The sequence below is a fragment of the Zeus faber genome (genome assembly GCF_960531495.2).
Source record: "Zeus faber genome assembly, chromosome: 9".
NCBI lineage: Eukaryota > Metazoa > Chordata > Actinopteri > Zeiformes > Zeidae > Zeus > Zeus faber.
The window spans coordinates 29,166,535-29,184,587 of NC_137197.1; the positions used below are offsets into that span (position 1 = coordinate 29,166,535).

Below are 18,053 nucleotides of genomic sequence, written 5' to 3' on the forward strand. Positions count from 1 at the left end.
TCTGTTTTTTTTTTTGTGGGGTGGGGGGGTGGCACACACATGAGCAGGAGCATTCACACTGTAAACACAGAACGTCCGCACACCAAATTGGTTGATGTTATGCAAAGGTTTCCCCAGCGGCCAGGCGGATATTAGGTTTTATCAGACGTCAGCCTCATCTCTACTCTTGTCTCTCTGGCGTGGAGTCGTACGTCTGGTTGCCTGGGACAGCTTTTTTTTTATCCGGCCTCAACAGGATATGAGACGCTCCATCAAAGACGTGACACTACCTGGCCCGTGACGACAAGCACACAGGGCTTTGGTTTGAAATATCAAAACACAGTGTATAACACTCGATATGAGTCACTCCTGTAAGCTTGTCCATAGATAAGCAATCAAATGCCATCTGGATACTGGACGTGTGTACTTCCCCTGTGATTACAGGGTGAAATGGGTTTTTTTTGTTGTTTTTTTTACAATAGGCGATGATATGCCAGGAGGCCAGGAAAAACCAGGTATAAGCCAAAATAGAAACTTCTCAATCGGCAGGTTGGGCGATTACAGCAGCACCTGTGTGCATGACAACGCCAGATGGTCCTTTTATTTGAGAATGGAGACAACAACTGCTTTGGAAAAGAGTGGCCGATTACCTCGCGAGCCCCGACAGGAAGGATAAGGATAAAAAAAGAAAATAAAACAGTGGTTTATGAGTTCCGTTCGGCACGTCTGTCTGGGAGGGAAGTAGTAAAACATAAATAGTTAATAGCTACGGATTAGTTCAGAATCAGAATCAGCTTTATTCCCCAATTATGTTGGGGAATAAGGGACGGGGTAGCTCAGACGGTAGAGCTGGTCGTCTAGTAATCTAAAGGTTGCTGGTTCGATCCCAGGCTCCTCCTGCTAGCATGCTGTAGTGTCCTTGAGCAAGACACTTAACCCCTCATTGCTCCTGATGGCTGCGTCCGTCGGTGTTTGAATAATTGTAAGTCGCTTTGGATAAAAGCGTCTGCTAAATGACTAAATGTAATGTAATGTAATGTTCACATACAAGGAATTTGACTCTGATTTTTTCCTTACTCTCAATGTACAAACATGGACTACATGTGGACTGGACTGGACATGGACTGCTATTAGTTGGATCGGGTTTAAAATTTGTGAACCTTTTGTTACTTAGGGAGTGCTCCCTGCAATGTAGGTTACCTTTTAAGGACGGCATAGTTGCATGAGCAGGTGAGGGCAGCGGGGTGGATCTGAAGGTAGTGCTGTAGCCGCTCTGAATCACTCACTGGGGTTCAAACTTAGTCCGATTATTAGTCTGTTGAGTTTGCATGGGTTTTCCTCCAAAAGACACTGGATTTGGCTGAGCCGACTCTTTAAATTGCTACGGACGCAACCTTTGCTTATTAATTCTGACGTGGTTGCAGTTGCAAAAGGTGCCACCAAACGCTTTCCATTTGAACTTCTGAAAGCAGACGTTGCAAATTTGATCGGCGTTCGTGATGTCGTGAATCTTCCCAAACCACCAAACGCAACAGAAACCGTTATGAAACCGGGGGAATACAAGTTGATGAGCCGCGGGTCTGAGAGCAGCCGCCACGCGGACAGCTGCGTCAGCTGAACCCACCGCCTCGTCACGCTCCTTCCGTTTGACAAGAAGTCCTCCGACTCCCCTTGTCTTCTTTCTCCCGTCTCCTGCTTTTCTTTACCCTCGGATTTTCCTCTCTCTCTCTCTCTCTCTCTCTCTCTCTCTCTCTCTCTCTCTCTCCCCCTCCCTCTCCCCCAGGGATGAAGCCGACATCTGTGTTTGCCAAGACTGACTCACTGTATCTAACAGTTCTCCGACTGTCTCTACATGTGTCTGTCTGTCTCACTCTCTCTGGCTTTTCTTTTTTCATCTCTCCGTCTCTCTCTCTCTCTCTCTCTCTCTCTCTCTCCGTCTGTCTGTCTGACTCACGCCAGACACTCCTAGTTCAGACTTGCATTAACACAATCTCTCTGGTGAGGCCTGACTGAGTCACTCCCCAAGCAAAAAAAAATACAGTTTAAAGACCGTAGCTTGGGGCTATGTCGATTGAATGAGGGGGATTTCAGCCGCCCATTTGATGTTGTGTATTTAAGTAACTCACAGTATCAGGTATCTCAAATTGTGTGTTTTCACACCAAGAAATGGTGGCTTTATGCAGTTATTCATACAGGATATGCTGTGTAATGATGTAACACATTAACAGTGGATACTAATGTTTTCCATTATCTAATGAACCCATATCGGTTAACACACGGTGTGGAGTGGTGTTAATATTCTTGTGTTTCTCCACCGCTTGACAGCCTTGGTAACAAGCCGTCAGGTGGGGCCTGCATGCGATTCGTGCATGCGATGCCTGTTTTCTTTTTATCGGGAGCCATTGCGGATGGGTTCTCATAAGCTCTGCTGAGGCCCAGGAAGCCTTCTCTTTGCTCAGCTTGCTGTTTTCTCAGCAAAAAAACTGCTTCGTGCAGTTGCCATTCACTCGCTGTTTTTCCTCCCCAGTCGCCGTCTGGGGCCCTGACCCAGCGACCTCAGCGGGCAAAGGCCTCTCTCACTCCACGTCCTTGTGCGTGCATGTGTGTAGCCAAAGCCATCGGCAGAACAACACACCAAACCAACAATATAACGGGCTGTCAGTGTGTGTGTGTGTGTGTGTGTGTGTGTGTGTGTCTGTGTGTGTGTGTGTGTGTGTGTACCCACACTCTTGTGCACGTGTGACGGCCATGAGAGGCCATGGGGGATCAGCACATGACAATGAGTCAGCGGAATAAACAAAGAGCACTCCGTCTCTCTCTTTCGCTCTCACATGCACACATACAGTATTGATGAAGCCACACACACACACACACACACACACACACACACACACACACACAACCCCTGCATTGAGCAGCATTACAGATTGTTTTACAACATCCTCTGAAGTTACATTTCGTAAATTGGTTCACCATTGGAGGGAGGCCAGGGAGACGTACTGGATACACTACCAGGACACATTATACCTGAAGGGATTTAACTGGCTACTTATAATGTCAATAGCATATTTGTGTTGTATCAATGTTGCATTTTTTTTGCCATGCACCCCACCATCCTTGTGTTTTCTCTCTCTGTCTGAGCCCCACAGTGCCCCCAAGGTTCTGGTGTGAGGAACTTGGAAGAAAGCAGGTCCCAGCTACACCAGCAGGTCCCACCTAATTGACAAGTCAATGACTTGTCCCTTTATATTGTTGTTGTTTCTGTCTGAGAAATTATATGATGAAGGCCTTTGTTGAGCTGAAAAGTCATGTTTTTAACCATTAAATAATTAACTCGTGTACATTTTTCTACACCGATCAAGTGTTGCGCCTCCTTCTCTGTACATTGGTCAACTCACATCTCTGAACATGGGCTAGTATTGGTCATTCATAAGAAACCTTTGAGGGCTGGGCTGATTTTGCAGTCTTCGGAGGCGTTTCGTGCAACTTGGTGTTTTAAATTAACTTAAATCATCATAAGCCTGATTGCGTGATCTTTGCACGTGACCCCCAGTCATAAGTGTGTCCCCTGATCTTCCCTGTGTTTCAACCTTCCCCAATGAGATGTAATTAAAAAATGTACTTTTTCCCAATACTGGATCAGCACCAGTTAATGCCACTCTCAAAGGCTGCTTTGCTGAATTTTTCATATGGAACCTGTGTATAATGAATGAAAAATAATGGGGTTTTTTATCACACCACTCAGCAGATGTTGATATTACTGACCTTCAGTGAAATTCTTCACTGCAATTACTTAGTGTGCGATGAAAGAACAGCTGCAATTCATGAGCTTGAATCACAGAGTGGATATCAGCAAATGGGCTGGCGCCCAAAAGATAACTTTTTATTTTACCCTAATCAATCCATCTGCTTTAAAAGGTGGAGCGCCACCCTCCCTGTGTGCTTTGTCGATTGGATGGTTCCTCAAAGCCAATTAGAAATCATCAATTCAGCTGTTAGGCATGCCAGCAGCTACTTTTCAAGATGGATCCTCTCAGCAGCAAAAAACAAAACAAAACAGAATGTGCCTCTGCCAAGACAAAAGGTGTCAACGTCCTAAAACTGTCTCCAGAGAGTCGTGTAGTATTTATCCAGGTCCTGGGGAACTGTTTAGGGTTTGCAGAGGTGCTAACCAGGCTTTGAATCACGCTTGCCGGGTAGGTTGGGGAATTACAGCGCTACAGATTATAAACACACACATACACACACACACACACACACACACACACACAACCAGAGCATCCCTCGCCTATTCATCACAGCGCCCACACGATGTTGACACAGTGAAAGTGTACAGCTGCACTTTATAATTGCAAGAATGAGGAGGTAATTTAACACTAGTAGTATATGTCAAGTCAGTAATTAAAAGCAACAATAAAAAAACCTAGCCAGGGGCAAAGGTTTATGCAAATTCTGATAAAGAATAGAATAAACCCCCCACAATGAATCAATATCACCTCATATCAACTGCTTTTATTCTAGGCTATACAAGGTTTATGAAACTGTACAGAAAGGAAGAATGGTACTCAGTAGTGTCGTAGAGTCTGCTGGACACCCGTCTTTGTACCAGAGCAATTCAACTTCAAAACACACCATAACCATGCCAAAACCCCAACCCTCTGAGTGGGAGTGGGCTTTATGGGACAGTGCAGGTACCAAACCCTTTGCAAAGTAAAATAGATCATCTCACCTAAAACTGGGGGATTTTCAGAATGGGGGGACGTGACACAAGAAGGTGATGTATTTCACCTTTGCATAATCAATTTATGAATAACAGGTGAGAAGATCTCCCCTGCGATTTCATTTGGAGTATTTTCTGTTTTAATTGAATTTCAACAGCAAAGCATCAAAAGCAGGAAGAACAATACCTATTGAGAAAACACAGACTCCATTTAAGTCTTGCGGATTCATTTACCACGTCCTCCCCTCTCTCTCACTAGGTGGTCTAATGGGAATTTGGGGTGAGTTTGTAGCGGGGTTGCCATGTCACATTCTCCCTGCTCCCTTTGCCGACCAGGTCGTCTCAGGGTGTCATCTTCTGAGATGACATGACATGACAGTTAAGGGAGATCTTGTGATCAACTTTCCCAAAATCAATCAGGGTGGTCGGTCTTCAGGGGAATACCGTGACTTCATCGCCATAGCCGCGTCCTTTAAGGCAGTGGTTCCCAACCACCAGTCTGCAACCCGGCACTGGTCCGCGGGACAATGGCTTCCAGGCAGAGTTTGTGAGGTATTTTTATTACGCCATTCAGTAGTTTTTTGTAGTAATTATTTTTTGTATCCAGATCTATAACTTCTGTGGCGGTGAGTGTAAACACATCCAAAGGCAGGCCCACTTTAAGACAAGATAAGATAATACTTTATTGATTCCCGGGGAGAGATTCAGGAGGCCACACGGATACACATCAGCTTGGTAAGTGCAAACTTAATAACCAGTATATTAGTGTTTGACTACGCTGTCAGAACAGCAACGGCTCTTATGGTCTTTCTTCCCAATATTTGAAATAGTATGGGTATATTCAAATGGGTATACACCGATCAGCCACAACATTAAAATTACTGGCAGGTGAAGTGAACAACATTACTCATCTCGTTCCAATGGCACCAGTCAAAGGGTGGGATAAATTAGCCAGCAAGTGAACAATCAGTTCTTGAAATTGATGCATCGGAAGCAGGAAAAATGGGCAAGCGTAAGGACGTAAGGATATAAGAGACTTTGACAAGGGCCAAATTGTGATGGCTAGACAACGGGGTCAGAGCATCTCCGAAACAGCAGGTATTGTGGGGTGTTCCCGGTATGCAGTGGTTAGTACCTGCCAAAAGTGGTCCAAGGAAGGACAGCTGGCAAACCGGTGACAGAGTCATGGGCATCCCACATGCTCGGGCTAGACTTTGCTCCCCACACGCATCAGTGAGCGCGTGGGGAGCAAAGTCCAGCCCGTCTCGTCCGATCCCACAGAAGAGCTTCTGCAGCACAGATTGATGAAAAAATGAATGCTGGCTATGAACACACAGTAGATCGCAGCTTGTTGCGTATGGTGCTGCGTAGACCATGCTGACCCCTTTCTACTGCTGAAAGCGCCTAGAATGGGCATCAGAACTGGACCATGGAACAATGGAAGGTGGCCTGGTCTGAATCACATTTTCTTGTACATCATGTGGATGGCTGTGGTTAAGGTCTGATCCGATCAAGCATCTGTGGGATGTGCTGGAACAACAAGCCTGATCTATGGGGGCCCCACCTCACAACTTACAGGACTTAAAGGACCTGCTGCTAATGTCTCGAGGCCAGATACCACAGGACACCTTCAGAGGTCTTGTGGAGTCCATGCCTCCCCGGGTCAGAGCTGTTGTGGTGGCATAAGGGGGAGCTACACAATATAAGTAGTATTGGTGGTGGTTTCAGTGTTGTGACTGATCGGTGTATATAGGGTTTTCATAGAAGCAGCTGCGTCCCGCATCGTTGTTCCTCAAAGTTTGACCTCAGCAAAATGACTTGTCTGTGCTATCGCTCAATGTTCAAAGACAGAGGCGGAGAAGGAAAGTGAGTGAGGGCGAGAGCAAAAGCGAGAGCAATTTAATTGCCCTCTACACTTCCAAAAATTTCTCTGCCGGTAAAATACGAGACATTTTGAGGACCGGTGTCAGTGGGAAGCTGAGCTGGATTCACCGAGCTAAAACATAAAACAACCCTGTGTTTAGCGCATGTAGGAACATGAAATTGAAGGAGGGGGGGGTAGAAATGCTCTGCCGAGTCTTTCTCCAATGTGAACGGGAAGACTTTCACACTCGACACTCCGATGACGGAACCACCAACCGCTGCGTGTCCTCATCACCGTGAGTGCACTTTGGGAATTGATCCAATCGGAGGTACCACCTCTTTCATGTCCGTAGGTCGCCACAGCATTTAGTCCAAGGATAAATCAATGAATAAATAAGCATACTATACAAGATTAACATTTCATCGAATAAGGAGAAATGAAGATCATTTGAAACCTCCCGCCTCCTTTGCAAGGGCGTGCTTACTTCATTCTTTAACAAAACGGAGGGAACACCCTATTGGATTAGAGACCACACGACACCTATGTGTGTGTCTAGAATCAACACCGAGTCTTAAATTACATGGGGGGACACGGTTCTACTTCATGGTCTACTCTGAATCTTATGCCACTGCTGATGAGGACAGTTGTTCCTCAGCCCTGGTGAATGTTTCTCTGGGACCACCGAGGCCAATCAGCTATTAATGCCAGATCGGGCCTCAAGGATATTGTGGCATTTAATGAAGACGAATTTATTAGGGCTGTTGAATCGCCTTGAAATATATTTACGGAGCAAGTACAACATCACATTTCAGGATACTGGATTCTTTTTGGTGGTTTGCTGTTTTTATTTTTCCTTTGCTTTCATTCGACCACATTGATTCTTTCCAGTACCTTGGACATGAGCTAGCCGTGGTCAGAGTTCTCATGGAATGACTTTACCCTACGTCGGAAACACTTATTGAAGTCATACGTGCTCCTATGATGACATGGCAGATAAACATGTTTATATTCAATGTCATGTAAAAAAACAAACAAAAAAACCAAAAAACGGATTCTGTGGCTTTCAAACCAGCTCACGAGCGGCATCCCCTGTTTTTCCAAGCATTATGCCCTCTTTCATGAGCTCCAGAAACATATCTGATCTTCTTCTGGCACTTGATCAGGGTTATTGTCATCCAAACAAAGCCTGAATGAGGGATGGGAGGTTGCAGCATGAGAAAGAGATCTGCCCTGTTCTTCTTAATCACAGAATCAGCTGATTAAACAAAATAAGACAAGACATCCGCAACTGAATTTACTACACTGCAAAAGTATCCATATTATTATGATCGTTCCAAAATGTGGAGAAAATGCAGCGGACATCATCTTTTTTGCGCAAAAAAGGTTGCACCGCAAACCATGGAAAGAATTACTTTGAAAAAGGGGTTTATTAAATTAATAAATAACTAGCGTCCTAGTCTTTTCCCAGATATCCTGTGACCAAAACAACATTTCACTCTCTACTGCAGTGACATTATTATTTCCAGACCAGAGCAGAGAGTTGGGTAACTGTGACGTTGCCATTATTATGCAGAGCAAAATAAAACCGGCTCACACTCAAACCGCAGGCCTAGGACGTCACAGCAGCTCGGGACAAAGAGATAGCCAGAAGTATGGCTGACAGTTGCCATGGAAGGGCAGTGTTTTACTGCCCAAGGAAAAGGCCATTGAATCAGCCCCACTAGTTAATCAATGACCGCTCTCACCAGACCAGGGGGCCATCAAGTGCAGGAGCACATACCAGAAGGTATGGCACCGGTTTGGAAGGAGGAGTTAAGGAGGTTGGGTTGGGGGGGATGGGTTGACTTCTTATTAAGCCTTAGAGCATCCCGTGTCAGTCCTAACCACAGTCTGTTTCCACTGGAAAAGAAAAGGCTGAAACATTCAAACGCTCTACACTAGCACAAGAATGTGACACATATGCAAAAAGAGAAAGTCTTTGGCAAAATGTATGTTTCACAGGGCAAATGCTTTTTTGCAGTGTATATTTTCTAGAGATAGTATATGATTACTGAGGTCAAAAGTAATAATCATGACACCAGCTCGCAGGATTGGTTAGCCATAAAATGTCCTCGTACCAACACCGAACTGTTTTCGACTGAATGAACTGAGAGTTCTGAAGTGAGAGACACCCATAACTCTAGTGTAGACAATCTCTGAATTAAGAATTAAGAAACTTTATTTTATCACGACACACTGCACAACAACCCATGCATATATATATATATACACACACACACACACACACACACACACACGCACATGCTCTTTGGGTGGTGGCCAGTGAAATGTGGCCTCTGCATTTGACCCATCCTGTCCTATCGTGTCCTTCCTCCGGGGGGGCAGCCAGGAGCAGTGGGCAGCATTCGTCGACGCGCCAGGGGACCTGGTACCAGGTGTCCATCGCTGGTCAGACAATGGTGATGTGTGCATGTTTTTGGTGGGGGTCCTTACTGATGGTAGGTGGAGGAAACCCCATGTGAGCATGGGGAGAACATGCAAACTCCACACAGAAAGGCTCCTATTTGGGAGATAACCCGCCGGAGCACAGTGCCAACAGCGCCCCAGGCAGGAATCGAACCCAGGACCTTCTTGCTGTGAGGCAGCAAAGAAGGTAAATTTTCAATTTTCAATTTTCAATGCATTGCGCCACCGGGCATTGAAAATTGAAAATTTAAAATTGCTGATAGTTTCATTGTTTTTATTCTTTTATTCTATATCTGTATTGTGTGAAACTGTGATTCCGTAACATGTGAATTAGCCGTATTTTTGGGGGATTTGATATAGAATTTGTTCTTGGATCCTTCTTGAAACATAGATTTTTATCTAAATTAAACATTCCAACTAGATGAAGCTACATTAAAGAAAAATAAATCATTGGATTGGAGTTATATGAATCAACTTAAAGAAATTGCTTTCATTTGTTGAATCTATAATTTTTAGTTTTCCCAAATGAAAATGTGCATCTTAATTTCTGAATTTGAAATTGAGAACATCTAAGAAATATAAATTCTCCATATAAAATGCAATTCCTGAAGTTGATCCAATAACCGTTTTTTCAGCGTATATACACTGAAAGACGAGCCCATCCTTGCAATTTCCCTCCGGGATTGAATAAAGTATCTATCTACCTATCTAGCTATAGAAGTTAGCAGGAATAGTAAGAAAATAAAAGTATCAGATGCCGCAGCTGATAAGAGGCTGCCCAACCCTTGATCAGATGTAAGACTAGCAGATGGCCGCGCACCTAATCAATCAATATCAAACCTAACTATAATGTTCTATATAAGATCTCCTGGGCAGAATTTTTTTTCTGAGAGTTGCCAGTGCTGTCAATACGGCGCAAAGATATTTTGTCTTTTGGACCCATTGCATTGACCCGGGTGAATTCAGAGGATGTAGGCGCACACACACACACACATACAAGGACAAGTAGACAAACACCAAGTGTGCACGCACCAGCTGCAACCATCTTACTTCCCTTCCTTTCAGCACTTCATCCCTTTTCTTCCTGCGCCCATGCTTGACCTGTGCTCCTGAGCCAGCGGGAGCCCCCGCATCTCGTCCCCGGCCGCTTACTAAATGTTTGCAGAGGGGCTTCTCCTCTGGACAGCTCATAACCTTTTTCCATACAATAGGGTTAGAGCAATGTATCACTGATGACAGATGCTTGGATAGATTGGTCCCTTTAGGAGCGGCAATGGTGAACGTGAGGTTTCTTGGCACGATTCTGCTGTACCTATGGTGGCCGTACTGGTTTTTACAGGCTCTAAAACTTTAATACAGAGAACCATGTCCAAGCTCTCCCAGCCTCAGAGCGTACAATGAGTTCTCAAGCTAACCCCAACTCAAGTTAAGGTCTTCATACTGACTGAATCGGCAATAAAGACACTTTTCTGTGAGCGTCAGCAGATTTGCCGCATCGCTGTCTCTTGACTGTGCATGTTATACTCGTATATGGATTTCGTCTTCACCACAGCTGGCAAGAAGCTCCATAATTTTGTTTTTTTCCTCCAACCATTTTCCGTTTAGCTGTCACGGAATTCAGCTTCATCAAGTCAAATATGTGTCCACTTACATGAATATCACTATAATGTCACATTAGGTCATGTGCATCTACACAAACTATGAGCCATTGATATTGAAGCCCCTTTCCCACTTGCACTGAAAGCCGTAAATCTACTGGAAATGTTCTGTATTGGCATCATGTGGGAACAGGAGCCGGTGTCAATATCCCATAAAAGTTGTTCTGTAAAATCCCCCACTGTGAAACTATTGTAATTTACAGGAAAATGCCGGTACATCTGTGAATGAAAGTGTGTGGGAATGTAAGCATCAGATTTCTGTAAAGTAGAGGTGGAGCCAAATCCAAATAAAGCACAAATAGTGGGTTTTTACGAATATGTATTTCGTACAATTATTTGAAAAGTTATTGGTTTTCGGGAAGAAAAAAAAAAAATTTGAGAAAAATGACGAGTCCGATCCGAACCATGGAGCTCAGCTGCATAGACGAGTTTTCTAGGGAGACAGGTCTTTATATTCTTAAATGTTGTTCTTTTTCTAACTAGAAATGCCACTCAGACCCTAGACGTGTCTTTTAGAGTTAAGGGTGCGGTGTGGGGGCATCAGGCACAAGCGCTTTGCTTGCCCTCCGGTGCCGGTGACGGAATGAGCGGAGAGCGAGAGGTAGAACAGGTGGAGAACATTCCCTCTTCGGAGGCAGAGAGTGTAGGACACATTGAAAATGATCACACCGATTGAATAACTTTGGGTAAGGGTTATTGCGTCCAGGGACGGGTTAACTATCCCCATGTCCCGGCTCCATCAGCGGAGGGAAGAGTCTGTCTGAGAGGGATGGGGAGGTGGAAACTGAAGCACTGGTCTCTGAGAGCCAGGAAAAAAAAAAAACTGATTGCGATTGTGCGTCTGTGCGTCCGACAGATTGTCCAAACGATCTTACCCATCTATGGAACTTCTCCGTAAAGGAGGCCAATGTGGGAATGATTACCTAATGCCTTTGATGGATATTTTTTATCCAGCAATGTTAGGGATTCCATGTGGGAAAGGGGCTTGAAAGTCTCTGAACACAGGTTGTGTGAAAACCATTGACACGATAACCAGTAACACAATTGTTATCTGACCCAAGTAAACTCCCCACCAGTTAACTTTACAGACTGTATAACAACGGAGTAAAAAGGTTAGAAACAGGCCTTATGGAGCATATACCTGCCAGTGTATATGGTAGATGTGTAGTGTAGGAAATCTTTGTGGTCAATAGTCTTATCTTTGGTTTGCTTTGTTTCACCTCAAAGCCCAAAGCCATTGGTGCATCTCCAGTATAATTAAGCCAAAGGACTCCATTTACAGAAGGAAAAGCTAAAGAGATTGTCTGACCAAACCAAAATATTCTACAGTGCCTGTGATTAAGCCACACAAACAAAGAGAAACCATACCATTAGGACATCAGTTGTCCCTCTTAAAGTGGACCTATTATGTTCCTTTTTACACAAGTTAATATAAGTCTCTGAGGTCCCCAAGACATGTGCCACGAGTTATGTGAGCCAATGGAGTTTGAGCACAAGGTCGGGGTTCTGTGAGCCAATGGTGTTTGAGTATGGCTTCTGGGTTTCGTTCAATTTACTGTATATCGGAACTTTCACTTATTTTACCTTATCAGTCCACCAAAATCTGTTTTTGAACAAATTTGAGGAAAGAAATTTGCAATCCAGTTTCTGAATCTTCATTCATATTAGATCTACAAGGCCTAATTTAAAAGTTTGTTCCGACTTTGGTTGCCGTGCTCCAAGATTGTGGGGGACACCGCGATACACCGGGACCCTTGCACGCAAGGATTTTTTGTGATTTTCTGTGTTAATTTTTTTGTAAATGTTGGAAAATAACATAAATAAATACATCTACAATAAAAACACAATATTTTTATTGGTTTTGTTTGGAATATAGTGGATCGGATGGAGCACATGCCGAAAGAAAAAAACCTTTGAAAACAAAGCGTTCAGGGCGGTCCGAAGCTTGAGCATTTTGCTCATCGATTACTTTGTCATTAGTTTACTTCATTATTTGACACTTTGGCCATGTCTTATATGAACATCCGACATTTTAACATTATATATATGACAGAAAATAAGGAAAAGCGTAATAGGTCCCCTTTAAGCTCAATCTCTAAAAAAAAAAAAAAAAAAGCTTCAAGTTCAATGACTGCATATATTTGCATTAAAATTTAAATCAAAACCCATGGTCTCTTGAGTAATCAAGTGGCCCACCTCTGTTCTATTCTAGTGACTAACTCTGCTTTGGTCACATTGGCCACCAGGAATAGCAGTGTAACAGTAGATAGACATGCAGTGGCATGGCAGAAGAAGAAAGCCGCTCGCTTCAGTTCTCAGTCATCCCCAGAGATTTGTTATGTCTATAAACTGATCTCTCACCTGGAGGAAATATGAAGCCCTGACCGTGGTGTCCAAACTTATTAAGTAAAAAAAAAAGCGCCTTAAACCGTGGCAATGCAATAGTGAAATTTAAAGGGAGAATTTGCAATCTGTGTCCCGAATAGAAAACATTACCCATGAGTGATTTTGGAGTTACTCCTATCCATTAAAAACCTTTTTTTTTTTTTTTCGAAAACCGGACAAGATTGTTTTCCCTTATAGAGCACAGAGAATTTTATTTTAACTATTAAAAATATATTGAAATGATGTCTTCAACATTCGACCGATCGATCACCAGTTGGTTATAACTTGTTGATCTTATAAATTAGTGATTCTCAACCTTTTTCATAGCAAGGACAGATAATTTAAGGTATTAAAACCTCATTTTATAAGAGTTTGATTCTGGGACAAAGAAGAGTTTTTCATTGTCAGATAAGATTTAGTTCAAAGTTCCTATATGATTTCTTCCAAATTCTCTATTGATATGGTTCCAGAGATCACAATAGATTTGTAAATTACATATTTAAAATGTAGAAAAAGTATGAATCGTTTTAGTGGAGAGCCCCTGGAACCCCCTTGAACGACCCCTGGGGGGTCCCCGGACCCCAGGTTGAGAACCAGTGTAACGCGTTAATATCTATACAAAGCTTCGAATTAAACAGCAGCAGATAATAATAAGCAACAAGAACATCAACAGCAGCAGGAGCAGCAGCAAGATACTTACTAAATATTCAAATCGCGACAGTCCCACTCCCGTGCTCTCATCGCTCTGCCGGCATAGTCCTTTAAACCAAACCCACGTGGTTTGTCCTACGAGGCGATCCGTCGTGGACCGAGCGGCAGTAAGCGGTGTGGCGCTGGGGGGGGGGGGGTTCCTCCCGCTTTTGTTATGATAATAAAAGCGAACCGCGGGCTATTGTACCCTCCGTTTGCATCCCCACAAAGGAGCCGTCAGCTCGGCCGTTACCACCAACTGTCCTGGTGCGGTGCGGGGATGTTTTTATTCCGCTCCCGTTTATGATTAATAAGCGTTGCGGGAGTTTAGAGCCGCGCGTCTACGTCAAATGGCCGTCCCGCGTTACTGTTATTGTCACTTCTCGTCCCGGACCCACTGTAGGAGCACCTCCCGCTATGGGGGACCGGGGAGATATGGAGAACAGCTGTCCCTGACACGGGGCTACCCCCTGTCCTAGTCGGTGAGCTGTCAGGAAGGTGGGAGGGAAGGAGGGAGAAGGAGGATACTACTGAGTCAGGGCGGAGCGACGCGACGGGAGAGAGAGAGGTGGAGTGGAGGGGGAACTTATGACTTACATCCCCCGCTCGTCTCGCCATGACATCGGACCACAACTCTAGTCACCGCCACATACTGCGGGGATCTCCCCTCATACTGTTGGGAGATACAGGTTGTACCCTCTCAATATAATAAACTTGGACTAGAAGAGACTAACTACTGATTACCAACATACTGCATTCTTTACTGTTGTCCTGTAAGTACTAAGGAGTCGTTGAAAACCGGCGCAAAGTCTCCTGTAGGTGTACTTTCTGATTCTGACATTAACATGGACTACACCGTAAAGATGAAAAATGAGTTCAAAATGTTGATTTGTCAATTAGCTGTGTAGCGTGGAGGGGATACAAAGAGAAAATACTACTTAATCCAGTCTAAATCACAATTATTACATATACCTCATCTGCCTAGGCCCATATTCTGTAACGTCAACTCAGCTAGTTTGAAAGGAAATTGGTGTGTGTGTATGTGTGTGTGTGTGTGTGTGATATGTCTACTTACTTGACAAAATCGGAACTCATTCAAGGATATCCTCATCATTTTTGTGGAGATAGAAACATTAGAATGCACATTTTAATTGATAACTGCTTGATTGTAACACTTAATTTTCTATACACTCGAAAAGTTTAAATTTCCAAAGCTATATAAAGCAGGGCTGTAGTGATAGTTGGTGAGTTGAGAATATTATGAAAAAAGGGCATGGGAATTATATACGTATATATATTTCACTGGATATTACAGCTGGTAGCTGAGTTTGCTGAAAATGTCCAGGAAGAAAGCCCTGGTCATAGATATAGGGTCATAATAATCTCCATTACGCCACTGATTCAAAGGAATCAGTACATTGCATGTGTCAGCCATGGTGAGTCACCGTTTACCCCAAGTTTAAAGGAACCTCCCTTATTACTCACCCAATGTTTTTACAAAAACAGAAGAGACAATGTTTGACATGTGCTACAATTGTGTGAGAAATGCTAAAATCCGACTGCAACATCCAGCTAACTGTAAAGTGAAAAATAACCTATACTAGTATAGGTACCACTTATCCAGTAGTAAACCCTTCCTATAGACTGTACTTCCTTCCCTCTGGAGATTCAGTCTTCTAATCATCCTTCAACCCTCACCCCCTCTAACCCCCAAAAAAAACCCTCAGGAGGGAGGGAGTGAAGGGGGGGACCTAAAGTTGGATCTGTCTGGGGCAGAGAGGCCAGTATAAATAGCGCCGCGTCGCCCCCACTCAGGTTTCCCAGGTTGGAATACTGAACGATAGAAGGAGTGGCAAGACCTGACTGACTGACTGACTGACTGTGGCGCCATTTTTCCCATTCCCGCCAGCACGAAAACATTGTCTGTTGTACCTATACAAATGTTTATGGCTCCGTTGCCCTTGACATGACTCTTACACAAGGAATCTAGGGTCGAAGTTACAGATGTAAGTGTTTGAGAAAATGTAATGTATTTATTTGATATAGTATAGGATATTCATATTTTTGTTTGTGGTAGAGTTTAAACAACTCCCTTCAAATGATTACAGTTTTATTGTATGTTTATTCGTGTTTCAGTCTCCAGAATGACCGTCATTCCCGTGGTGTTTGGGAAAAATGCAGTTCCACTGCGCACACAGTTTTACAAAATGACTAAAACTAACCATAAATTACGATATTTCCAAAACAGCACACTGGCTGCTCCGTCTGTATATGCAAGAAACCTTTTTGGAAGGCAGCTTACTGCATTGACGTAGATTGTAAAAGGGAAGCTGCCTACTTTCTAGCACAAGGCCCCAGTATGAATGGAGCACAGGGAAGTTGCGCAGGATAGTATGACCAATCATGAGTAGTATCTCTGTCCGCCCGCTCTCAACAATACAAGCACTATCTTATGTGAGTTTGTCTTAATTCGTGAGTTCCTCCTGCTCGCTGGTAGGCAGATCAGCCGTTGCTGGACCACGAGACTGCCCTCACTCTTTCCCAGGAAACCTTGTCTTGTGTGCAAAGGGCAATAATGGATAATGCGCTAGTGTTACAATGCCCACCTCAGGGCTTTGTTTTTTCCTCAACATCCATCCATGGCTTTTCATCGCACCTCCCGACCCCAAGCATCCCAGGGGAAAAAATCGATTCCAGTTCCCTCTTACACTGTTTGTTTCCTATATGTGCCTGACCACGGCCAAGCTTGGGCGGTTAACGTATTAAATGCAGGCCCCACTTGCGACTACAGCTCCTGTTGATGTGGTGGGTCCTTTTAAAAAGCACAGCGTGTCCATTTTTATTGAGCGGAGCTGCTGTTTCCTACGTACGTATACCACCACCATTGACCGGAGCACAGATCCGACCAATTGATCCTGCTGATTGTGAGACCTATAATTGTGGGTCCTATAAGAAGAAGAAGAAACACTCTTTATTTGTCACACAACACACCACACTACAACACATGCTTGCACACACACACACACGCACATGCTTTGGATGGTGGACGGTGAAATGGTTCCTCTGCATTTAACCCATCCTGGCTTGTCCTTCCTCCGGGGCCACAGCCAGGAGCAGTGGGCAGCGTACGTGGACGCGCCCGGGGACCAGGTGATAAGTGTCCATCGCTGGTCAGACGATGATGTGTGCATGTTTTTGGTGGGGGTCCTTACTGACGTGAGGTGGAGGAAACCCCATGTGAGCACGGGGAGAACATGCAAACTCCACACAGAAAGGCTCCTATCATTTGTTTCTGCAAGGTGGTGTATCTATATATCTATAACTTTAACTTTTAACTGCCATTAGTATTGTAATTAGTCTCACTAAGGCCAAATTAAACCATCAACTTAACAGGAGGTGGTAAGAGCTCATTTTGAGTGTCGCTGTACTGGATAGCATACTGGTGATATGGTTTATACATAAGAAATGTCGTGAAGAAAGTGAAAGTTCTTCTGCTGCAGCTTCAAACAAGTAAAGGTCAGCTGAACGGCAGCTTTCGAAATCATGGATAGTTGTCGATGGAGGGAGATGAAAGACTCTTATGGACACCAAAGCAATGCTGGCGTTGTTTATCATCAAACAGATAACAGTTAGAACTGGCAATCCGGTTGATTGAAAATGATGGAAGAGTTAAGGTCGTATGATCTGTGTTTTGGGTACCAATGGCTACCTTGTGACAGGCGGACAGGTTGGGTGACTTGCAGGCCGTCCATGGCGCAGGTGTTCCCGCAGGGTTGCAGCGTAATGACCCCTGACCGGTTCTCGATGTAGCAGTGCTGTGCGGCTACGCCAGGACCTTGGATGTTGATGTCGGTGGGACCGTGGCCTAGAGTCGTCCTGCCTATGACAATGGGACAATAAGACATGAGTGAATGAGTGCTTATTACATTGCCAGTTCTACAGAAACTACTTGTCATTCTTGATCTTTCTGAAATGAGTCCAGGGCCTCAGTGGAATGTCACAGGCATGTGAAAGACACGCACGCACAGACACACACGCACACACACACACACACAGACAGACACACACACGCATCCCCCAGAGCTAGGCCTGGACAGAATACTTGATAGAGGAATCTCCCTGCGTTCTGGCCTCTTGAGGCCCAGACAGAGAAGGTCGCACTGACAGACAGGTAGAAAAGCAAGGAGACCTTCTGGGGCACCTAGGAGGGGGCTTGCTGTCGTGGGTGTGGGTTGGGGTGTGGGAGGCGGCTGTCGGCCTTTGCTCCCGCTGTGTGGCTTCTCTGCGGCAA

General features: G+C 44.4%; 1 protein-coding gene across 8 annotated transcripts in view; it reads right to left on the bottom strand.

Moving 5' to 3' along the window:
• phldb1b (pleckstrin homology-like domain, family B, member 1b) overlaps positions 1-17,629 on the bottom strand; it is a 69,286-nt gene extending 51,657 nt beyond the window's left edge. For 7 of the 8 annotated variants that reach the window (XM_080006361.1, XM_080006364.1, XM_080006365.1 and 4 more), the window contains exon 1: positions 17,472-17,629. In XM_080006361.1, the coding sequence (XP_079862487.1) occupies positions 17,472-17,514 (43 nt within the window). In that variant the 5' untranslated portion in view covers positions 17,515-17,629. Of the gene's footprint in view, positions 1-13,772; positions 13,800-17,471 lie in introns of those variants that run through there. The other variant, XM_080006363.1, reaches the window with a different exon arrangement.
• Between the last annotated feature and the right edge of the window lie 424 nt (positions 17,630-18,053).